The 25,319-nt window shown below is 46.4% G+C and overlaps 2 protein-coding genes across 2 annotated transcripts in view; both read left to right on the top strand.

Moving 5' to 3' along the window:
• Positions 1-634, top strand: part of CDS2 (CDP-diacylglycerol synthase 2) — a 47,163-nt gene extending 46,529 nt beyond the window's left edge. Inside the window, exon 14 of the mRNA XM_083753313.1 lies at positions 1-634. This exon is cut by the window's left edge and continues 1,053 nt beyond it. The gene's annotated coding sequence lies outside the window, so the exon portion shown is untranslated.
• A 2,762-nt stretch (positions 635-3,396) lies between these two features.
• The window catches only part of ARHGAP25 (Rho GTPase activating protein 25), a 36,740-nt gene continuing 14,817 nt past the window's right edge, over positions 3,397-25,319 (top strand). Inside the window, exons 1-3 of the mRNA XM_083753257.1 lie at positions 3,397-3,924; positions 16,142-16,341; positions 23,619-23,709. Coding sequence (XP_083609383.1) covers positions 3,864-3,924; positions 16,142-16,341; positions 23,619-23,709 — 352 coding nt within the window. The 5' untranslated portion in view covers positions 3,397-3,863. The remainder of the gene's footprint in view (positions 3,925-16,141; positions 16,342-23,618; positions 23,710-25,319) is intronic.

The raw sequence follows: 25,319 nt of genomic DNA, 5'->3' as shown, positions 1-25,319 counted from the left end.
TCAAAGAGGGGGTCCCAGGGCATATATTTTGGGGTGCTCTGCCACATGTATCTGAGGGGGACTCCTTGCCCCACTTGCTAGCAAGGGCTCCCAGAAGGAATCCTTAACTGCCTCTAGACAACAGACTTCCCAAGCGCCAAAGCAGACTCTTCGCCATCCCTTTCCAACCTTTCTCAGTCCCTCCCTCCCCAATTCTTTCTGCTAACAGCTCTGTATGTTTGGAGGGGTAGCTTACATTAACAGAAAAGTCCCGCATTCACAATATCTAAAGGTGGCAATACAACCATTGTGCTCATCGGCATGTCTGTGTCAACGAGAACTTGTGAACCCCTTTGATGCCCCGCTGACATCTTTCTGCACTCACAGACTCTCCCCTCCTGTTTTTCTTCTTCTGATGCGGATGTGCTTATCCCTTCCACAAATCCTCTGCTTTATTTCTCTGTGCTTTTGTCTTTTACAGGGGGAATGTTGGTGGTTGGTTTCTTTTTGGGTTTTGTTTTCTTGCAGACACTTGTAGGCTTGCCTCTGTTACTTTTGGGTTCATTTGACTGTCAGAATGTGAAATATTATATAAAGGTATTTTATCCTATTTATATACGGTAATATTGTTAAATAAAAATGTATCTAAACTGTTTGTGTGCGTGTGCGTGCAGTTATTTATGCCAAGCAGAAGGGTTCGTTTTATTCTATTCTATTTTTTGTTTTTTTAATTTTTTTTTTGCGTTTTCAAAAACTGGAACAGAGAGCATATTTAACCCCCCTCCCCTCCCCTCCCCCACCCCACTTACAACTTTGTACCAAATACAGAAATAATAATAATAATAATAATAATAATAATAATAATAATAATAATAATTTATTTATATCCCGCCCTCCCCAGCCAAAACCGGGCTCAGAGCGGCTAACAACAGCAAAAATAACACAGTTTACATAAAATCACAATCAATTAATTGAAATACATTCTAAAAATCAATTCATTCTAAAATCAATTCATATATACTATATGATTGCCTGTCACTACACATACACTATATGACTGATTGTCACTATATTAAATGCCTGTTAAGATGTGATTGTACTGTACAACAGCAGGTGGTTGTGCTGGTTGGGGGCGCTGTTGGGGAGTCCAAAATGTCTGGGGAGGCTGACCTCATGGAACACTGTGAGAGTCCCATGGACTGCAAGAAGATCAAACCTCTCCATTCTTAAGGAAATCAGCCCTGAGTGCTCACTGGAAGGACAGATCCTGAAGCTACTTTGGCCACCTCATGAGAAGAGAAGACTCCCTAGAAAAGACTCTGATGTTGGGAAAGATGGAGGGCACAAGGAGAAGGGGACGACAGAGGACGAGATGGTTGGACAGTGTTCTCGAAGCTACCAGCATGAGTCTGACCAAACTGCGGGAGGCAGTGGAAGACAGGAGGGCCTGGCGTGCTCTGGTCCATGGGGTTGCGAAGAGTCGGACATGACTAAGCGACTAAACAACAACAAATTTTTGACATTATTTTTTAGGGGGAAAACCTAGTCTTATACACGGAAAAATATGGTATGTATAATTTTTTTTTTTTTTGTTATACATAATTTTACACATTTTAACTTTAGCCATTTCAAACATTAAAATAAAAAAGATTCATTCAAACCTTCGGAGCTCCTTCCCTCCCTCTATGGGTTCCGTGTTTAAAATAAAATATTCTGCATCTTTTACCCTTATCCATCTATTATATATCCACAGTTATCATAGTTGATTCCACATTACAAGTGTCATTACATCCCTGCCAAAGGTTTAACTGTTTACAGTAGTCTTTTAAATATGTGGAAAATTTACTCCAGTCTTTTAGGAATACTTGATCTTCCTGGTTTCTGACCTTCCCCCTCAGTTTTGCCATCCCTGCATACTCCATCAGTTTAGTCTGCCATTCTTTTGTTGGTAGTTCTCCTTCTTTGGGCTAGAAGCATTCTCGCTGCCATCGTTCCATACATAAAAAGTCTTTTATCTTCTCTTGGTAGCTCTTCACCTATTATACCTAGTAGAAAGGCTTCTGGTTTTTTAACAAATGTGTTTTTAAAGATTTTCTTTAGTTCATTAAATATCATTTCCCAGACAGCCTTTACTGATGTATATGTCCACCACATATGGTAAAGAGTACCCTTGTTCCCTTTACATTTCCAACACAAATTTGAACTAGTTTTATACATTTTCACAATTTCAGTTGGTGTTGGATACCAATGACACATAATTTTCATATCATTTTCCTTCAACGAACAGCACGCAGTAAACTTTATGTCCTGTTTCCATAACTTTTCCCAAGATGAAAGTTGTATATTATAACCAAAATCTCTAGCCCAGTATATCATCACTGCCTTAATTTCTTCATCCTTTTTATACCCTTCCAAAAGCAATTTGTACATTTTTGATAATGCAAATTTGTAGCATTGTTCACAGCCTGGTCTAAAGGCGATGCCACGCTTGCGGCATGTTGCCAGACGTTACCCAGAATCATGAGCTGATTTGCACACACAAAACCCGTAATACTTTCTGGTTGTAATCTCCCCACCCCCCACCCTCAGGGCCAAATATAGGTTTGATGAGGACCTAAGTTACTGAAGGTAATGGGATCCTTTATATGTCCCGCTGTCCTTTGTCAACAACAAATTGCCACTGTTTTTTGTGTTGAATATATGCTATATAGTAATTTATGGACCTAATAGATATCTAAAGCCATTTGTACATGCAGAATGTAGGCACCCTATATATAGAAATGAGCAAACCAGTGATATTTTAGGGAGCAGGCTAGCAGGCAGGGCCCATTACTTACATCATAGGAGCCTAAAGGTAAAGGTAAAGGACCCCTGACAGTTAAGTCCAGTCGCGGACGACTCTGGTGTTGTGGCACTCATCTTGTTTACAGGCAGAAGGAGCCGGCATTTGTCCGCAGACAGTTTTTCCGGGTCATGTGGCCAGCATGACTAAGCCGCTTCTGGCGAACCAGAGCAGCGCATGGTAATGCTGTTTACCTTTCCGCCGGAGCGGTACCTATCTACTTGCAGCTTGATGTGCTTTCGAACTGCTAGGTTGGCAGGAGCTGGGACTGAACAATGGGAGCTCACCCCGTCGCAGGGATTCGAACCACCAACCTTCTGATCAGCAAGCCCTAGGCTCTGTGGTTTAGACCACAGCGCCACCCGCGTCCCCTCATAGGAGCTTACACAACACAAAACACTTGCTGTATGTAGGTTTTATTTTATTTGTTTTTTATCTTATATATTGGAAATGTACATCTAGGTTTTTTTCCTTTAATTTTTTTGGGGGCCCCCAAGAGAGAGGGGCCCTAAGCTATAGCTTGTTTAGCTATAGCTATAGTAAACCCGGCACTGCCCACCCCCCAGCGCATGAGTGATGTACAAGCTGCAGCCCCCACTTCCTCAAATGCACTAACACAGCAGCGCCCATGTAGCTCCATGAACCAAGCCTGCAAACTGTTTCAGGGTGTGTGCATGTGCCAGTCTTACTCCACGTTTGCACGTTAGTAGGGAGCTAAATGCAGCTAGAGCTCAGGTGCTCTCCAAAGTCCTTGGAGGGATGGGGGGGGGGGTTCAGGTTAGAAATAAACTGATATTTGCATTGCACCTGGAAATTGAAGAGACTGAACTGGAAAATAAAAAAAGAGAAGTCCTTTGGGTTTCTCACAGAAGATCACAGGAAGTTGTTGGCAAACCAACGTCAACCGAGACTTTTTTTCTTCTTTCAAGTAAGCCCAGAAGGAAATTAAATATATATATAGCACGCACGCACAATCTGTGGAGGAAATTCAGACCCGCAGTTCAGACACAGTTGCGCAGACTTTCCCGCCGCTGGAATTGGAATGTCTCTGAAGCTGCCACGGAATTGGGATCTCAACCTGAAGATGGACATGTCTAAAATAGGTAGGGCTGTTTTTTCTTGACTACATTTCTAGATGGTCCTCCCTCATTTTGTCCTCTCAACAACCTTGCAAGGGAGCCAGGCTGAGGCAGAATGACTGGCCCAAGGTCACCCAATGAGCTTCCTGGCTGAATGGGGATTTGAACCCTTGTCCAACGCTCTTGCTGCTCTTGTTTCCTTAATCTCTTGTGTGTATCAAGGACTGCTTGGGTTTCGTGAGAACTTGGAAGTGAAGCTCCCCCTTTTAGCCAAAGGCGGACTGTTGTTGCTGTTTACAAACCTCTGCACAGCATTTCCCCCAGGCCGTTTTGGGCCCAGGGGCCACGTCTACAAAAAGATTTCCAGATTAGCTTGCCTCCTTAACTCAGACACGTTGCTTGCCTTTTCTACGCATCTTATGATCTGATGCAGTGTCAGCGTTTCAGCTTTTAATTCTTTTTTTATATATAAGAAGGAGGAAGTTGGATTTTTCACCCTTTTGATTCTGCAAATGAACAGGCAGTGATCACTCAAGGGATGAAGTTTCTGTACTCTGAAGTTCTGTCCTCCTCTTTGAGCTCTTCCCCCCAAACTTTGCCACTCCGTGCTCGACTACATCATGTCATTATTCCTCAGTTTCACCTGTCCTTCTGGCCACCTCACAGCTTCTGAACAGAGGGAGCAAATGTTTGTCCCCAGGGCCTCTGTGAATATAGGGACCCCGGGCAGAAGGATTAACCACAGCAGTTCTGCAAGAGAAAAATATTTGCATGTCTGTTGGTATCACTTGAATAAGCTGCTGAGGGAAGGGAGAAGATCTTGCAGCAGCAAGGTCCTAAAGCACATACTTCTCCCTCCTGCTGCTCCCTGGTCTCTCTCTCTCTCTCTCTCTTCACACAGGTGGGCTCTAGGTCCTCATAATTGGGGTGTGAAAGTAGCCGCCCCATCTCCCATCTGTCCTCAGCACCTGACACTCTCAGATCTGCTGCTTCTGTGAGTTGAAATGCAGGACCTGCTGCAACAGCTTGTAGCCATGGCGGCAACGGGCCATATTTGGGGCTGGTCTACCTGTGTCCTGTGCTCTTTCCAAGGTGGAAGAAGGTGCCCCGGAGCCAAATCCTAGGGGCCAAGGGAGCTTTGGTCCCCCCAATAAAATATTTGAGGGGGCTGCCTCCTCAAGTTGATGAGCATTGCCATTCAAATGGTGTGTGTGCACCATGTCATGTGATTGATTATGTTGGGTGGGGCTTACCTGTCCCCCCAATATTTTATTCAAGTTGGCACCCCAAGAGAGTGTCTACCTTTGCTACTTGCTTTGCACGAACCATCTCTTTTTGGAGGTGGGCACACTGTGGAGCAGGGACACGGGTGGTGCTGTGGGTTGAACCACAGAGCCTAGGACTTGCCGATCAGAAGGTCGGCGGTTCGAATCCCCGCGACGGGATGAGCTCCCGTTGCTCGGTCCCAGCTCCTGCCAACCTAGCAGTTCAAAAGCATGTCAAAGTGCAAGTAGATCAATAGGTACCACTCCGGCAGGAAGGTAAACGGCATTTCCGTGCGCTGCTCTGGTTCGCCAGAAGCGGCTTAGTCCTGCTGGCCACATGACCCGGAAGATGTACGCTGGCTCCCTCAGCCAATAAAGCGAGATGAGCGTCGCAACCCCAGAGTCGTCCACGACTGGACCTAATGGTCAGGGGTCCCTTTACCTTTACCTTACACTGTGGAGCAAAACATTCTTCTGCATTAGTGCTGTCAAACGTTCAGATTTTCTGCCATTCTGTCTACCGTATTTTCCGCACTATAAGACGCACCAGACCACAAGACGCACCTAGTTTTTGAAGGAGGAAAACAAGAAAAAAAATATTCTGAATCTCAGAAGCCAGAACAGCAAGAGGGATCACTGTGCAGTGAAAGCAGCAATCCCTCTTGCTGTTCTGGCTTCTGGGATAGCTGCGCAGCCTGCATTCGCTCCATAAGACGCACACACATTTCCCCTTACTTTTTAGGAGGGAAAAAGTGAGTCTTATAGAGCAAAAAATACGGCAAGCTTCTAAATGTGACCAAACCAAGTGTCCCCCCCCCCCAAAGCACAGGAGATGCACGAGGGGTGATGATATAGCAGCAGGGTGCGCAAAACAAGTAAGTCTGTCTCCTTCGAACGCTGCAATCAATAAACCCACTTCAGCTGTGCTAAATCCAGGGGCACTTTATTCTGAGTAATGGCACCAACCATCGTGCCATTTAGCACGTTCTCTCTGCTTCTCTTGCCGTGGAGAAGGTCATCACGAAATAAACCGAGAAAAGGTTTCACAAAATAGCAGATGTTTCCAGCACTAAGGTTTTTTGCTGAGCGCCTTGAAAACATCAAGCGCTGCTTCTTCCTGCTTGTGTTTTGAGAGCCTGCGACAGGAAGCACCCGGAAATGGCCTGAAGCCGACATTTCGTGCCTGAGCCGTTTTTTTTCAGTGTGCAGAAAATGCCATCAAGGCATGTGCAGGTTACCTGCAGTTTCCTCTCAAACTGAAATATGAGGTGCACATTTTGCAGCTCTCTTATGAACTTGCTCTTACATCTGTAAGTTCTCCAGCTTGTAGCTAAGCATCTGTTGCAAGCCTATTTGCATTCGTTCCTCCATTGTTTTCGCTGTCCGTTCTTTTGGAATCAGCGGTGGGCTGGGGGGCATCAAAGCAGTCCAGAAGGCAGCCCACAGGTTGAGATTTCCTGCTGCACAAAGAACCACAGTACAGTGGTACCTCGGGTTACAGACATTTCAGGTTACAGACGCTTCAGGTTACAGACTCCGCTAACCCAGAAATAGTACCTCGTGTTAAGAACTTTTCTTCAGGATGAGAACAAAAATCACGTAGTGGCAGCAGGAGGCCCCATTAGCTAAAGTGGCACCTCAGGTTAAGAACAGTTTTAGGTTAAGAACAGACCTCCAGAACGAATTACGTTCTTAACCTGAGGTACCACTGTATTAGAATGGCAAAACAAACTCTGCGAATTTGTAGAAATGGCAAAATTGACAGCAATTATTAGATGTCCCTCAAATCAGAGAATAATCAAAAAGTGGATGGAGTGAAGGAATACGTGAAAAAATATTATTCCGGAATTGAAATATTAATAGAAAATGTGTAAAACGTGCAGGGGTAAGCAAGAAAATAACAATAGAAACAATTGAATAATTATTAAATTATAGCAACACAATAAGATGGAAGAAATAAAATACTGAGATCACGCATGGGTGAAGGGGAGTGGGGGGCATGTGGGAATCTATAATATTATTTATAATATAAACTTCTTAACTGCGATGTATTTACATATAGCAAAGGGAAGCCTAGAGTAATCATGTATATTTTAATTTAGGTAATCTATGTAACAGACTTATGTTAGAAAACAAATATGGATTTTGAATTTGAAAAAAGAAGAAAAAAAGAACCACAGTTCTTGAGCAACTTGTTTGGAGAGATGGACTTCGTGCAGAACCGGGGTGCTAACCTTAGACCAGCTAAGCAGCTGCTAGAGCAGGGGTGGGCAAGGTTTACTGGCCATACGCCGGATCACTCCCATGGAGATTGCCCGTGGGCCAGACTGGCGCAGCACGATGCTAGAAATCGCGTTTGCGCATGTCTGCAGCGCCAGAAATCACTTCTGCACATGCCCAGACACCGAAAATTGCGCCTGGGCAGAAACAATTTTTGGTGTGTGGACATGCTCAGACGCGATTTCTGGTATCTGCACATGCGCAGATGCGATTTCCAGCACTGCTTGTTGAGTCCCCGCACCGCGCTGCACTGATTTAATGCAGCACGGGGGGGGGGGGACTCGCCAAGCTGGTGGCTCGGTTTGGGGGCGGTTTGTGGGCCGGTAAAAAGGTCTTCGTGGGCCGCATCCAGCCCAAGGGCCACACATTGCGTACCCCGTGCTAAGAGTGCAGACCTCAGAGAGGCTCAGTAACTGACCTTTGAGTGGCACAGTTTTATACAGATTAGTTTTTGTTATATCCTATAAATTTCGGATACTTTGTTTTTATTTTATATTTTGAAAGCTCTGACTTATAATAATAATAATAATAATAATAATAATAATAATAATAATAATAATAATTTATTCATATCCCGCCCTCCCCAGCCAAAGCTGGGCTCAGACAGTAAAAATAGCTAACAACAGTAAAAATAGCACAGTTTACATAAAATCACAGTCAATTAATTCAAATAAATTCTAAAATCAATTCAGAATCAAATTAATGGCAACCACTTGGCTAGAGTTCTGTGAGGATTACCAAAGGAGGGGGTCAGGCTGTGCCTTGGCCAAAGGCCTGGTGGAACAGCTCTGTCTTGCAGGCCCTGCGGAAAGATGTCAAGTCCCGCGGGGCCCTAGTCTCTTGCAACAGAGCGTTCCACCAGATCGGGGCCACGGCCGAAAAAGCCCTGGCTCTGGTTGAGGCCAGCCTAACCTCCCTGTGGCTTGGGACCTTCAAGGTGTTTTTATTTGAAGACCGTAAGGTCCTCCATGGGACATACCAGGAGAGGCGGTCCTGTAGATATGAGGGTCCAAGGTCCTATAGGGCTTTAAAGGTCAAAACCAGCCCCTTAAACCTGATCCTGTACTCCACCGAGAGCCAGTGCAGCTGGTATAGCACCGGGTGAATGTGATCCCGCAGCGAGGACCCCGTAAGGAGTCTCGCTGCGGCATTCTGCACCCGCTGGAGTTTCTGGGTCAGTCTCAAGGGCAGCCCCACGTAGAGCGGGTTACAATAATCCAGTTTGGAGGTGACCGTCGCGTGGATCACGTGGCTAGGTCAGGGCGAGAGAGGTAAGGAGCCAACTGCTTAGCTTGGCAGAGATGAAAAAATGCCGCCTTTGTTATAGCTGCACTCTGCTCCACCATAGAAAATCCTTGGAATGCTGGAAGATTCAAGAGAGATAAAGCCCTTCCATAGCTCAACTATAGAACTTGCTCCCATAGGACCAACCTAAATGGCTTTAAAAGATGAATTCTTGGAGGGGAGGGCTATTGATGGCTTTGCTCTGCCTCCACAGTCAGAGGCTTCTGAATACTAGTTGTTCTGAATCTCTCAGGTGGGGGGAGTTGCCCTTGTGCTTGAATCCTGCTTGTGAGTTTGCAACAGGCCACTGTGAAAACAAGATGCTGGATTAAATGGGCCATTGGCCTGATCCAGAAGACTTTTTTTATGTTCTTAAAAACAACAACACCAGCCCTTTCTGCTGCAATATTTTCCACCTCACCCCCCTTGCAGACATTTGTGCTTCTGGGAAATAAAGAGTGTTTTCTCCAGCAGATGAAACAGCTTCAAACCTCTGGGAGGTTTAGATCAGAAAATGGTTCTTCTCTGGAAGGTTTCTTTTCTTTAAAGGAAAAGACCTGATTATGGATCTCTGGTGTCTCGCCTTGATTGGGGCTTTGTGAGACAGATCAACGAAGCTCCCGCTTCACAAAAGCTGGGTGGTGGCTCATCCTGTCGCCATTTGTTCTTCCTGCAGCCTTTTCAGCCAAAAGGCTGATCATGACAAAGGCAATGAACTTCAAATGCCGAGTATCAGAGGAAGGAGAAAATACGTTAATTCCACCTTACTTAATAAGACAAAAAATGAACTCTGAGCTTACAAAAGAAACACAGAGTGCAAATGAGTCAAAGCAGGCCAAGGGTGCCTGCGTCTCACTTTCTCTCTCCTGCCTCCGTTATCACAGTTGTGTGTGTGGTTGATCAATGACTCAACAAGCATTTGGACTGTTTGGAAACTTCACTTGCAGCTCAGATGCATAGCTGTCAACCGTCCTTTATTTGGCGGGAAAGTCCCTTATCCCAGCGCCGTGTCCCGCTGCTGTCCCTTATTGATGATGTCTCTTAAATTCCCCGGGTTTCAAAGGAAGCAGCTCCTCTCCCTCCCTCCCTCCCTGCCGGCCAGGGGTTCTGAACCTCCCCGCTGCCCCTTGCTTTAAAACAGTTTGTTTGGCAGGGCAAAAAGCCCCGAATAAAGTTTAAAATACTAACTGATGCGAAAGAAAGAGGGGGATTTGCCCTGCCAGACTTGAGGCTATATTATGAATCTGCAGCCTTCTGCTGGCTGAAAGATTGGATTTTATTGGAGAACACTGACGTCCTGGATCTGGAAGGGTTTGACAATGCGTTTGGGTGGCATGCATATTTGTGGTATGACAAGGTTAAAGTGCACAAATTGTTTAAAAACCATATTGTCAGAAGAGCAATCTGGAGGGTCTGGATAAAATACAAAGACTTATTGGAGAGTAAAACTCCGAGGTGGCTCTCACCGGTGGAGGCCAAGGCACGTAAGAGACCCAACATGGAGGCCCGTTGGCCTAAATATTGGGAAATAATTGAAAAAACTGGAGACAATTGGAGGTTGCTAAGCTTGGAGAAATTGAAAACTAAGGTACGAGATTGGTTGCACTATGCGCAAATTCAAGAGGTATTTAAAATAGATAAAAAAGTTGGATTCCAGGTGGAAAAATCGAAACTAGAGACTGAATTGTTAGAGCCAAAAAGTAAATTACTTTCGAGAATGTATAACTTGCTGCTCAAGTGGAATACACAGGATGAGACAGTTAAATCCGCTATGATAAAATGGGCTCAGGATGTGGGGCATAACATTATGTTTGCAGACTGGGAAAGGTTATGGAACACCGGTTTGAAATTCACGGCATGCACTGCCTTGAAGGAAAATATTATGAAAATGATATACCGGTGGTACATGACCCCAGTCAAGTTAGCCAAGATATATCATCTGTCTGACAACAAATGTTGGAAATGTGGAGAGGTGGAAGGGACATTCTTTCATCTCTGGTGGACCTGCCCGAAAGTGAAGGCCTTCTGGGAAATGATCCATAATGAACTAAAAAAGGTATTGAGATTTACCTTACCTAAAAAACCAGAGGCCTTCCTTCTGGGCATGGTGGACCAGAGAGTGCTTAAGAAGGACAGAACCTTCTTCATGTATGCTACCACAGCAGCAAGGATCCTGATTGCAAAATACTGGAAGACACAAGATTTACCCACGCTGGAGGAATGGCAATTGCAGTTGATGGACTATATGGAACTGGCTGAAATGACCGGCAGAATCCGAGACGTGGGAGAAGAAACAACTGAGGAGGACTGGGAAAAGTTTAAGGACTATTTGAAAAAACACTATAAGCTGTATGAATGTTAAAAAAAAATGCACCTTTCAGGAAATTCTAGCTTCAGCAAATGTAAGTTAATGAAATGAAAATTAAGACACAAGAAATTCAGAGGTAAAATAATGAAATAACTTTATTGTGTTTAATATAAAACATATAAGAATTGAGCGATAGTAAAATTGAAAATAGGGAACATGATAAAATGGAAGCTACAATAAGTTTTGAAATAAGTTAACAAATTGCTGATGCTTTACAAGACAGAGAACGCAGGGTTCGGAGGATGTGGGGAAGTCCTATAGGTTAGATGGAAAAAGAATATGGAAATTTGCTATTTATATCTTTTTATTTTTATAACCACTCTTTATTCTTTTTTCTGTATCTTTAAAAAAGCAATAAAAAATGTTTTAAAAAAATAAAAATAAAACAGGTCCGGGGACAGAGAGGAAGGCGCGCGGCGCTTCCCCTCTGTCCCCGGACGGTCTCCATAGGAATGCATTGATTGCTTCGCAATACAAAAACTCGCAAGAAGAAAAAACTTGCGGAACGAATTAATTTCGTCTTGCGAGGCACCACTGTACAGTGGTACCTTGGGTTAAGAACTTAATTTGTTCTGGAGGCCCATTCTTAACCTGAAACTGTTCTTAACCTGAAGCACAACTTTAGCTAATAGGGCCTCCTGCTGCCGCCGCACGATTTCTGTTCTCACCCTGAAGCAAAGTTCTTAACCTGAGGTACTATTTCTGGGTTAGCGGAATCTGTAACTGAAGCATCTGTAACCCGAAGTACCACTGTACACATTTTCCATGTATACACAGAACCCTTGTTGGAACAGAACCCCTGTGTAAGATGCGTTTGCACTGCGTTGAATTCCCATCTTCTCCTTTTACCCACAACCTGATCCACAAGCCTCCAGCAGAGGGAGCTCATTAGCTAATAATGATACTTAACCCTTACAGAGCTGGGGAGAGTTTTATGCATTACCTGGTGACAACAGCCCTGTAGAGCAGGTCAGGCCCCGTATTGGAAGTACTGAACCTGAGCAAGAGTCCATGTGACCTGGGCAGTTGAGTCTGCCTAGTTTCTGGCTCATCTCTCAGCAGCTGCAGAGTCACACTCAAATCAGTTTCATTTCCACATTGCACCTTATTGCATGGCTGCTGTGTTTCTGCTGAAGGAAATATTTGAATGGCCTAATTTAGCCCTTGACACTTTGGGGAGGAGCCTTAGCCTGATAGGGCTGTTGCTGTTGTTGCCTGGGCTTCAACAGCATCTCCTGCTAAGGGGTTTGGGGCAGCAAACTTGAGGAATGAAGGGCCAGATTTAGGTTTGATGAGGCTCTAAGATACTGAAGGTAATGGGGCCCTTTATATGTCCAGCTGTCCTTTGTCCACAACAAATTGTCACTGTTTTTTGTGTTGAATATATGCTATTTGACGTTTTCATCCCCCAAAAGTTTTTGATTTGAGTTTCTTCTGAAATGAGGCTGCATCTTAATGTTGTATTTTAATCTTGTTTTTAAGTTGTATTTTAATCAATTGTTTTTATAGCTGGTGTTAGCTGCCCTGAGCCCGGTCTTGGTTGGGGAGGGCAGGGTATACCGTATTTTTCGCACTATAAGACGCACCAGACCACAAGACGCACCTAATTTTTGGAGGAGGAAAACAAGAAAAAAAATATTCTGAATCTCAGAAACCAGAACAGCAAGAGGGACTGCTGCGCAGTGAAAGCAGCAATCCCTCTTGCTGTTCTGGCTTCTGGGATAGCTGCGCAGCCTGCATTCGCTCCATAAGACGCACAGACATTTCCCCTTACTTTTTAGGAGGGAAAAAGTGAGTCTTATGGAGCAAAAAATACGGTAAATAAATTATTATTATTATTATTATTATTATTATTATTATTATTATTATTTAATTTATGCACCTAATAGGAATCTGAAGTCATTTTATTTGTTTTTGTATCTTATATTTTGGAAATGTACATCCAGGGTTTTTTCCTTTAATTTTCAGGAGGCCCCCAAAAGAATGGGGCCCTGGACTATAGCTTTGGATGGAGATCCAGGCAACAAAACCGAAATATAAAAAAGTGCATGGCATGGCGAAAGTGGATAGAGAAAGGTCCCCACCCCACCCCATTTCCCATAGGAGGTTGCCATGGCCACCAGCCAAGATGGCTTAAAAAAGTTGTTGGCATCCGTCTGTCTCAAGAAACAATGGAATGCACCTCTGGGGGTGAAGTTAAACTGCTTTGTTAGATGCTACAACCAAGTGATGGGGCCCTCCAGACAACTGGATGGGTCTTCCCTCCAGAAGTACCCATAGCTGCTCGGAAGGAGAACAATAGCCAGAGAGAGTGGGGGTGAGCTGAGCTGGAAGAAGGCTGGCCGCTAGAGACACAGGGACCTGCTAGTTCTGTGCTGAATCCAAAGCTGCAACTAATGGAGAAGAAAGATCTGGGGTGTGAATGCTGTGAGCCCCAGTTTTATGCTCAGGTTGTGTGTTGTCAGCATCAGAACCAGTGAAGGCGGTGAAAGTCCTGTGTGAGTGTCTGGAGGCAGTTGGAGGATGGATGGCGGCTAATGGATTGAGGTTGAATCCTGACAAGACAGAAGTACTGTTTTGGGGGGACGGGGCGGGCTGGTGTGGAGGACTCCCTGGTCCTGAATAGGGTAACTGTGCCCCTGAAGGACCAGGTGTGTAGCCTGGGAGTCATTTTGGACTCACAGCTGTGCATGGAGGCCCAGGTTAATTCTGTGTCCAGGGTGGCTGTCTACCAGCTCCACCTGGTACACAGGCTGAGATCCTACCTGTCCGCGGACTGTCTTGCCAGAGTGGTTCATGCTCTAGTTATCTCTCGCTTGGACTACTGCAATGCGCTCTACGTGGGGCTACCTTTGAAGGTGACCCGGAAACTGCAATTAATCCAGAATGCGGCAGCGAGACTGGTGACTGGGAGTGGCCGCCAAGACCACATAACACCAGTCTTGAAAGACCTACCGGTACATTGGCTTCCAGTACGTTTCTGAGCACAATTCAAAGTGTTGGTGCTGACCTTTAAAGCCCTAAACGGCCTCGGTCCAGTATATCTGAAGGAGCATCTCCACCCCCATCGTTCAGCCCGGACACTGAGATCCAGTGCCGAGGGCCTTCTGGCGGTTCCCTCATTGCGAGAAGTGAGGTTACAGGGAACCAGGCAGAGGGCCTTCTCGGTAGTGGCGCCCTCCCTGTGGAATGCCCTCCCTTCAGATGTGAAGGAAACAAGCAGCTATCTTATCTTTAAAAGACATCTGAAGGCAGCCCTGTTTAGGGAAGTTTTTAATATTTAATGCTGTATTGTTTTTAACACTTGATTGGAAGCCGCCCAGAGTGGCTGGGGAAACTCAGCCAGATGGGTGGGGTATAAATAAATTATTATTATTATTATTATTATCATTATTATTATTATTAGTCTGTCTCAAGAGACAATGGAGTGCGTCTCCAGGGGTGAAACCAAACTGCTGCGTTAGCTGCACTGAAGTGACCTCCCTGGGGCACAAGCCATCCTGGTCTGCCCAGAGGACAAGATGCTCCTCTTGTCCTCACTGAAGTGGTCCAAAGGAAAGCAGAGCAAGACACTTGGCACCAACAGGAGTTGCTGGAAGGAGGTGTACAAGGCACCATCCAGTCGCTTTAGGGACTCCACTCCAGATTTGTATAGGGTTTACTCCTGGGCCTTTTCTTCTCCTGAAGATATCCTGCAAAGCAGTGGAGGTTTAGGACCAGAGTTTTCCTTTGCCTAACTGGCTTCCTTCCCAGGGGGATGAGCCCCATCTGCCCCTCTCTTCCCTCCTACAGCACATGCAGAAACCACCTTTCTATGCCTAATAAGAGCCAGTGTGGTGTAGTGGTTCAGAGCGGTGGACTCGTAATCTGGTGAACCGGGTTTGCTTCCCCGCTCCTCTACCTGCAGCTGCTGGGTGACCTTGGGCCAGTCACACTCCTCTGAAGTCTCTCAGCCCCACTCACCTCACAGAGTGTTTGTTGTGGGGGAGGAAGGGAAAGGAGAATGTGAGCCGCTTTGAGACTCCTTCGGGTAGTGATAAAGCGGGATATCAAATCCAAACTACTACTACTACTACTCCTCCTCCTCCTCCTCCTCCTCCTCTTCTTCTTCTTCTTCTTCTTCTTCTTCTTCTTCTTCTTCTTCTTCAGGATAATTATTAAACCACCTTTCTGACCATTGGACCACTCACTCTTGGTCTCATCCGCTCAATCTGCTGGAGCCTGTCTGCACATGCAGGGGGAAATCCCAAACTCACTGAGGGTTTGAGGCCCACTGGCTACCCTCACCTGGTTTAGTCGGCCAATGAGAGCTGTTTCCTGGGGTGTGGCCACTGTCTCATGCTGACAGCTTTTAGGAGTCCCAGGTGAGAGCTGGGGGGCAAAAGTGTGCAAACTCCCCCAGAAGGAACATTCCTCCTCCTCTAACACCCCCAGTGATAAAACAATCAAATTATCAATAAGAAGAATGAACAACAATAATTTTAAACATTCAAAAGTTAAAATAACAGTAGACTAAAAACAGGTTAAAACTCCATCTGATTAGGTTTAGAATCATGCAGTTGGAGAGTCATCTGGTCCAATCCCTTGCAATGCAAGAATCTTTTGCCCAGTGTGGCATTCCTGGCATGGGACACAAATGTCCTGTCCTGATTTTTCTTGGTGGCTGTCAAGGTAGGCCCCTGGCAGGTCCCCCTCATTCCTGAACAGCCACATTTAATAAGAAAATCTGATGTCCTGGTTGGCAACTTCTTTCGGTTGCTTGCCTGCATTTGTGAAGATGAACGCCCACGCAGGAAAAAGGAAGTCCATTTGAACAAATAGCTGCGGTGGCTTCCTTTCTCAAAGCTACGGGCTGCTGCGAGCCCCGCCATCCGCCAGCAATATCTCCTTGGACTCACTCCTCTGCTCTTTGCTCCGTCGGTGCAATGGTGGGTTTTCCTCCCTGAGGGGCCTGAGCCACTTCTGGGCCAGAAACGTTTTGCTCTGGGGTGTGTCTCTGTGTGTTCTCCCTGCTCCAGCTCACTGCCTCTCGCTTCTCCCCCAGTCCGCTCCCAGAGCATGATGGCCGTCGACCCGAAGGGCTCGGGGAGCTGGCCCCATCCTCCCAACCTGCTGGAGCGGCCCCTGAAGACCGGCTGGCTGAAGAAGCAGCGCTCCATCGTCAAGAACTGGCAGCAGAGGTACTTTGTCCTGAAAGGCCAGCACCTGTATTACTACAAGGATGAAGAGGACCTCAAGCCCCAGGTACTGTTCAGGAAGAGGGTCTAGAGGGATCTGGGCTCTCCATGGGCCAGGGGGGAAGAGCTCAGTCTCAGGCAGAACTGGCCCAGGATGTTCTGCCACTTGAGGCCCAACGGCCGCTTCTGCCACCTGAGGTGACTGAAAATGGCCAGGGGAACCCCCGGTGCTCTGAAGGTGGAGGAAAAAGGAAGCTGGAGAGGAGCAGGTGGTGGGGCAGTGGGCGACAAGCACAGGAGGTGGTGAGGGGAGTGACCTTGGAGCCCTCAGATCTGCTGCCCCTACCTACTGTCCCGAGCCTGCCGCCTGAGGCAATTGTCTCACAGAGCCCCATGAGTGGGCCGGCCCTGGTGGCAGGAGAGGCTGTGGAAGCAAAGTCAGTGAAGTTCTTGTGAGGTGAGCTTGGGGGGGAAAGGGCTGATTATACTGTCACACCTCAGAAGACAGAGGCAAGATGGAGCAGCCCCCGAATTCTTCCCTGGCTCAGATTGAAATCCGAGCCGGAGAAGTGATTCTGGCTTGACTCCTGCAAGTTCTCTTCCCCACCTGCAAGCTAGTGGAGCTGCTTCTCTTTGCTAGCTTGTATGGGGAGGAATCTTGCAGGGGCAAAATCCAAAGGGTGGCAGGGGGCTCTTTTTTTTGCCCCTGTAGTGCAGATATGGGAAGGACAGGGGAGATGGGCAAGCCACTTTCAGAAACCATGGTTTGATGTAGCTTTCTCTTGAAACCAACCAGTGTTTCCTAAAAACCATGATTCCTGCTCTGGACAATAGGACAAACTAAGATTCAGGGAAAGTGGGCCAAAGGGGGGGGGGCTGGTGGTCCTTCTCCTGGCTGTGGGGAGGAGCTGGGGCAGGGCTTGTGGAGACTCCTCCTTGCTTACGCAGCTCTCACTATCCTGCAGCTCACATAAAGTGTGAACCAGATTCTGAACTTTCAACTTCTTTGGTAATGTTATCCAATATAAGGCCTTGTTGGTTTCCTCTGCATCTAGTGGCGTCCCACTGCTGACGTTGGTAGTTGGCCACAACCCATATCTATCCTGTTGTTGCTTATGGAAAACTGCATTTTGATACACCCCCCCAAAAAAAACCCAGCTTCAATCTGAATTGAGAAGAACGATGACACAGCTGCATTTTTGGCTGGCAATGTGTACACAGCCTTGGTGGCATTTTCATGTTTTAAGTGCTGAACAAGTTGCCGGCGTCATAAGCTAAATATATACCCAGCTTCCTTCCCCATTTCACAGAGCAGCTGGTATTACACTGGTGGACTATAAATTCTCTTTCTTTCATTATGTAGATTAAGATTCACGAAACCAGATTTTGTGACTCCGGCACCAGAAAGTTTGCTAGAAAACATTTGTAGAATGTTTGCAAAATGATAAGCTGCCTGGAGAGGGAATTTTCCCTTTCTTCTTCAGAACAGTAGAATTTGAGCCACCCCCTTAAGTGGATTCTACCACTGGGAAGCTCACTCTCACAAGCTTTAGCCTTGGGCAAATGTTTAACGGCGTGAATGAAATTCACCAAGGACAAGTCTTTTCAAAGGGCTCCTGAATAGAACCTCCATCTTCAAGAGAAGTCTATCTCTGAGTTTTAGATGCTGGGCACAAAGAGCGGGAGAAGGTCACTGTTGCCTTTATGCCTCTGGCACTGCTTCTCAGGGGCAGTAGGCTGACCACAAAATGTGGGGCTAGAATGATGCACTTTGCTCTGGCTCACCAAGACAGTTCTTTTATTCTTACTTTTCTGCACAGTGCTGGGGGTGGGGGGAAAGCCTTTCCAGTGGTGTCCAAACTTTTTTCAAAGAGGGCCAGATTTGATGAAGTGAAGGGCCGTGGGGGCCAACCAAAGGGCCAACCAAAGTTGTTGACCTTTTTTTACGATTGATGTTTTTGAGCTTTTTTTAAGATTGAAGTTGTTGAGGTTTTTTAGGATTTCATCCCAGGAAATAAACTGAAAGGCGGGCCGGAATTAAGCCCCCAAAACTTTGGACATCCCTGCTCCCACCCCAAACCAAATTACCTCTAAAGACCCTCACTCATTGGCAGTGATCTCGTCAGCCCCTGCTCAATAAACTCTTCACTAAGGGTGCTGACTGACTTATAATAAACAATGTGCCCCAAACAAATCAAGACCTGCTAAAATAGAAAAACATGGGCCCGGATCCTGTGCTTTGAGCAGCAGGTCAAAATCCGCAGAGATCAGTAGGTAGAGTCACCTAGAATCACAGAACTGTAGAGCTGGGAGCCCCGAGAGTCATCTAGTCCAACCTGTTGTAAACAAGAATTGCCCTTTTCCCTTATGGGGTATCCAAGAGGCCATATAGAGTCCTTACATAGGTTTCCTATTGGTAGGAGAAAATAACAGAGGCCAACCAGAGAATATTGAGAAGCAAAGCAGCCAGTAAGCTTGATCTTTATTAACTGTCGCAACAGGGTGCTCCCCTCACACACAGGAAAGGAGGAGGACCCAGAAGAAAGGTGTGCAAGGCCTTATAAAGACTTTTGAAATTGCCACCCTATAGATCAAGACCACCCCCAGAAACATCATACATACATCACAGAAGGGGTGTAACCTAAGACCACCCCTCAGATACATCATACCTACATCACAGAAAAGGCGGTCTAAACAGAAATTTAAATGTTGTTTATCTCTTGTCCTTGTTTATCTCCTGTCTGGCAAGTTACTTGATTGGATTGCCTGGGGAGCCTGGCCAGTCTTTTGTAGTGATAAATACTTAGTTCCTGGGCCAGGTCACAGGCTCACACACCCTATTCATATCTTAAATGTGCCCCTTAAGACAGGATTTGTGAAGGAAAAGACAATGGGGAGGCTTTTCCATTTTCCTTTGACCTTGCAGAGAAAACATTTGGTCAGTTTGGGAATCAAAAATGGCTTCAGGTCGGTTTTCCTGTGCTGATCTATGTACGTGCTTGGTTGGTTCACTTATGAGCATTACCATATACCGTATTTTTTGCTCTATAAGACTCACTTTTTCCCTCGTAAAAAGTAAGGAGAAATGTGTGTGTGTGTTACGGAGCGAATGCAGGCTGCGCAGCTATCCCAGAAGCCAGAACAGCAAGAGGGATTGCTGCTTTCACTGCACAGCGATCCCTCTTGCTGCTCTGGCTTCTGAGATTCAGAATATTTCTTTTCTTGTTTTCCTCCTCCAAAAACTAGGTGCGTCTTGTGGTCTGGTGCGTCTTATAGAGCGAAAAATACGGTATCTAAGACCATAAAATTCCTATCACAAACCCCTTGCCATGCAGGAAGAAGCATTCATGGTGTGGTGGAGATGAACTGCCATCAAAGGAGCAGGGGCTGGTTAAACAGTTGGCAGTGTTGCAGTAATTTATGTATAGGTTGGGGGGGGTTGCCCCTCCAGCAGATATCATGCACATGCAGCCCACTACCAAAATCAGCACAATCGCTTTTGTGACTTTTGTGATTTTTCCTCACAAAACACTTCATCACAGTTTCTTCCTATCTATTCAAAGGGCCTCTGCTGCACGTTACCAAATGTAAGAATTCACTGATAAATGTATCTATGTACTGGCTCACTGGGGAAACTTCAGAAATTCATATAGACATGTGAGCTCAGCTACTCAGCTGCCCCTCTGCCTGAATGATAATTCCTGGCATCCTCATATCTGAGCGCCAGACAGGTAGCCATTCCAGAAATAACAAACCCAGATGAAGACAAAAGGGTGTGATTAACTTGGCTGGGAAACAGGGAAATATAGATATCTCTTTTGTTACACTTGATGGGTGTTTGGTGGAGGGCAAGGGGAACCATGGGGCAGGGTCCAGGATGCTCAGATTACTGCCACCAGACCTCCCCTTTCATGATGTAACCGTGATGTATGAGTGATGTAGTTTGAGGGGGTGTAACATGGGGATTAGCAGCTAATAAAAGTCTGGGTTCTCTTTTGTTCGGGGCTTCCATCTTGTTCCACCTTGGGGCAGGTGGGAGTCCTGTTGCCACAGTCTTCAATAAAGACCAAGCCTACCAGCTTCTGTTTTGCTCTGGTATTCCTGGCTGGTGTCCATGTTTTTTGTCCAAGGGAGCCCTCAGATTTCTCCATTAACAGCAGTCTCATCTGCCTGAATCTGCTCGGCTTCTCTGCCCCCACCAATATAGTTCCTCTCTTCTGATTTCACTTCCCATTTGCACAGCTCCCTCTTGGGTCTCGCTCCACCCACACGTCTGCTTCAACCTCCTCCTGCCTTTGACTTCTGCCACAATGCTTCCTGTGGCAGGAAAAGACCCTGCAACCCCACACACTTAATCTGTCACACCCACGAGTTATCTGGCGATGATGTGCAATCTTCACGATAAAAATACTTTGCACCTTTTATTTTTTATTTTTAAGTGCAATACAGTTGAGTAACCATGAAAACACCCAAGGCAGCCCTTGCTACCAGTTTGGCTCAAGTCATCTGCCTTTTCCTCATGACTGCCCCGACTCATGACGTTGTCGTCGTCTGAGCTCTTCCTTCGACATGAAGAAAAGGCTGTATCTCCCTTCATTGGGGCAGGGTTGAAATTCCACCCTGCCGGCCCCCCCCCCGCACTGCCACCCAGTTTCCCAAAAATATTTTCCCCTTGCAAAAAACAGGGACTGATTTTCTGTTGCTTTCTGGAGTGGGGAGTAATAGAATCGTAGAATCGTAGATTTGGAAGGGACCCTAAGGGTCGTCTAGTCCAACCCTCTGCAGTGCTGGAATCACAGCTGATGAATCAGTGACAGGCATGGCCATCCAAACTCTGTTTTAGAAACTTTCAGCAAAGAAGAGTCCACCATTTTCCAAGGGAGTCCATTCAACTGTCATTAATAAAATATTGCTTTTTTTTGTTTGTTTTCAAAGATCTTTATTGAAACTTAACATATATGCATAATAACCAAAAATCCCAGTGATTCCCTCACATAAAATATAATATCTAAATTACAACAGTTGCATAATTATACACTTAATTATAAATCTCATCACCCACCCTCTACTTCCCTCCACAGCAATTCAACTTCTGTATAGTTCTTTCTACCTTTTATTCCTTGCTGTCAGGGGTTCAGAAGGAGAGACACAGGAGGGGGAGCAAATGGAGAGTGAGGAGGAGGAGTACGAGGGGGGCGCAGGCAGTGACAGTGGCCAGAGTTATTCCACAAGCCTCTCTAGCGAATCGGAGGACTCACAGAAGGGAGCGCCGGTGGCCAGAGCAAGGGAGATTCCAAGGGAGAAACCTCAAGAGGGAGGGGCCAGCGGGGAGTCCCTGAGCAGCAGCTGGAGATCAGGACCAGCGTCTCCACCAGAGCGCAGTGGGGAGGGGGAGTCCCAGGAGTCGGGACCAGTGTCCTCACCACCAGAGGGAGGAGAGGAGTCAGGTTTGGCAACACCCACATCAGGAAGCGGGGAAACGGTCAGAAGGAAAGTCACCGGCTGGGCGCGCGCGCCAAGTTCAAATGTACAGGAGCGCGGCACAGCGGGGAGCCCGGGAAGGGAGCCAGGTCCTAAAGCCCGCCGGAGGGAGGGGCAAGACTCAGGAGGCTCCGCGTCAGAGGAGTCCAGGAAGGAGGGAACCCCAGAGGGCAGAAGGACCCAACGCAGGAAAGAGCAGCGCAAGAGGTGGAGCCGGGCTAGAATCTTAAACTGGTGTGGGTGGAGCAGTGAGTCAGAGGGGACTTAGCCGGTCTAGCGTTAAGACGTGGGTCTGCGCGCCCAGAGCTTGGAAATGGAAACTAAACTTCAATAAAGACTTTTGTATATAATATCCACTGGGCGTTGGTCCTCTGTGAGCTGGGACCTAGCGGCAGTCCTGACACTTGCATTCTATAATAAATTATTTTTGTTAAATTCTGATTTTTCTTTCTTTCTTTGTTTTGTTATTGCTTACATTTTTTATTCTAAGCCTATTAATGTGTCATTTTTAGAACAATATTTTGACATATAATCTTCGAAATAGTTCCACTACATTCTTAACTTTGATTTGATTGATATCTTATTATTTATGGTCAATTAATGGTATTCCTTTAGAGCAGGTCAGTTGCTTCAAATACCTGGGTCAGGTTGTTAGATCAAATAGGTCCTTCTTGGCGCACAGAGAATACATAGCCTCGAACGCATCGAAAGCAGCCTTGGTGATTAGAACCTTGTACTCTAAGAAACAGGCACAAACTGTCAAAGTTGCCTTGCGACTCTTTAAAATGAAAGTCCTCCCTCTTCTACTGGTGGGCATTGCCTTGGGCTCACGTAAGGACTTTGAAAAATTGGAATCTATCCAAACCCAATTCCTCAGGGCCATACTCAGGATCCCCCCCTCCGTGGCAGGTGCGATCATGAGATTGGAAACCGGTTGCCAAGCCTTTAGGTATGTGGCCCTGAAAGCGAAGTTATGGCTTTGGCTTAAGCTTTGCTTCAGACCGGTGGGTTTGGCCCCCTTGATTCTGAGGGATAACTTTAAATCTCCATGGGAAGGGGAGATAGTGGAGGAAGTGCAGAAGTGTGGGTTGTCCTCCCTTTATATAGAGTCCATGACGTATAGCCACGCAAAGGCAGTGATCGCCCAAAGATTAAGGGATATTGCGAGACAGGAGGACATAGCCCGTGTGAAACCTGGGCTGTTCTGGGGGAACAGATGTACCGAGCTGTTCCAGCTCGCTACCTGGCGGATATCCACTACGTGGAATACCGCAGACTATTTACCGCGGCTAGGCTGAATGTTCTTGACTTGGCGGTTCTGAAGGGAAGATATGGAGGAGTCCCATATGACCAGAGATTATGCCATTGTGCGTTGGGTGAGGTAGAATCCACAGAGCACATTTTACTGAGCTGTCCCTTCTACAACGATTTAAGACAGTATCTTATAACCCCATACTTACCCCAGCTTAGTCCCCGACAAAGAGGAAAGCAGACACCATATCTGCTAAATAAGTCTTCTAGGCAAACAACTTTGTCAGTGGCTAAATTCCTCTTCCTGGCACTCAAGCGTCGGAAACGTACAATTGAATGCCTTGATGTGGGTTATCTGTGAGAGATTTAGTGCTGTGGCCCTACCTTATTCATGTACCCCTATGATGTTTTAGTTCATAATTCTGTATTGTGTTTTATTTCTGTGTTTTATTTCTGACTATCGATCGAATAAAGGAAATTGATTGATTGAACTTTTGATTTGATTGATATCTTATCATTGAACTTAATTTTGCCAATTCTATATACTCACTTAATTTACAAATCATAAAATATTGCTTTATGTTTCACACTTCCTGCTGTTTCTGGTTTCAGGGATCAATACGCCTTCATGGAAGCTCCATCAGGGAGGTGGCAGCCACCGGCTCTGACGAAGTGGGGAGATTTATCTTTGAAATCATCCAAGGTGAGCAGTCCTCAATGGCATGGCAATTTCAGATTCAGGTAGGTAGCCGTGTTGGTCTGACAGAGTAAATGTAAAGGTAAAGGGACCCCTGATCAGTGGCGTAGGGTGGGTTGTTAGCACCCGGGGCAAGGCAAGTAATTTGCACCCCCTAACCCATGGATTTGCGCCCCCTAACCCGTGGATTTGTGCCCCCTAACCCTAACCCCCTGATGTTGCGCCCGGTGCGGCCAGCCCCCCTGCACCCCCCACGCTACGCCACTGCCCCTGACCATTAGGTCCAGTCGTGGCCAATTCTGGAGTTGTGGTGCTCATCTCGCTTTACTGGCCGAGGGAGCCGGCGTACAGCTTCCAGGTCATGTGCCCAGCATAACTAAGCTGCTTCTGGTGAACCAGAGCAGCGCACGGAAACGCCATTTACCTTCCTGCGGGAGCAGTACCTATTTGTCTACTTACCAGCCTGGTGGAACGCTCTGTCTCACGAGAGCAGTGCCCTAGCGGGATCTGATTTCTTTCCGCAGGGCCTGTAAGACAGAGTGTTCCACCAGGCCAGAGCCAATGCTGAGAAGGCCCTGCTTGCAGAAGAATTCTTCTTGCAGAAGAATCCTTTCCCTACTAGCATGCAAGGCAAAGAGAATTTAAAACGATGCATCTTTGATAGATAGGAGCCCATGCAGGGCAGTGGCTTCCAAAGTGGGTGGTACCTCCCCCCTTGGGTGGGTGGAGTTGGGGGGGGATTACGTAGGTGGGTGCTAAGAGGCAAGCAGGCAGCAGCGGGGCTGGTTTCATTGCATCAAGTTCATCACTTTTGTTGAATTAATTCATTTAAACAGGGTTTTGAATAAATGTGCAATTAACTGTTACCAGTTTTAATTTCGTTCCTTCCTTAGTGGGTTGTGCTTATGCTGAATCATGCTTTTCACAGGGTATTATTATTGCTATTATGATGTATTAAATTTATATACCGCTCTTCATCAAGAGATCCCAGGGTGGTTCACAAAATAAAATACAAGGTGAAACACAAGTGAATATTTAAACCCAAACAACAAAACAATAACCTCCACTTAGGGACGCAGGTGGCGCTGTGGGTCAAACCACAGAGCCTAGGACTTGCCAATCAGAAGGTCAGCGGTTCGAATCTCCACGACGGGGTGAGCTCCCGTTGCTCGGTCCCTGCTCCTGCCCACCTAGCAGTTCGAAAGCACATCAAAGTGCAAGTAGATAAATAGGTACCGCTCCAGCGGGAAGGTAAACGGTGTTTCCATGAGCTGCTCTGGTTCACCAGAAGCGGCTTAGTCATGCTGGCCACATGACCCGGAAGCTGTACGCCGGCTCCCTCAGCCAGTAAAGCGAGATGAGCGCCACAACCCTGGAGTCGGCCACGACTGGACCTAATGGTCAGGGGTCCCTTTATCTTTACCTTTAGCGCACACTGGGGAGGAGTTTTTTTGGAACAAAGCAGGGAGTGGCCAGAACTGCTGTTTCCTCATTTTTTAAAAAATCTAGCTCTGAATAAATGTTGATTTTAAGTGCCCTTTTTGGATTCAGCCCTGGGGAAGCACTGCTCCTCTGAGTCGCTGCCATATTTTTCAGGCAAAAGCCTGTGGGGGAAA

This window comes from Podarcis gaigeae, assembly GCF_964106915.1.
Source record: "Podarcis gaigeae genome assembly, chromosome: 8".
In the NCBI taxonomy this organism is placed as follows: domain Eukaryota; kingdom Metazoa; phylum Chordata; class Lepidosauria; order Squamata; family Lacertidae; genus Podarcis; species Podarcis gaigeae.
The sequence above is the reverse complement of the archived record's forward strand: the minus strand, read 5'-3'. Positions and strand labels throughout refer to the sequence as shown.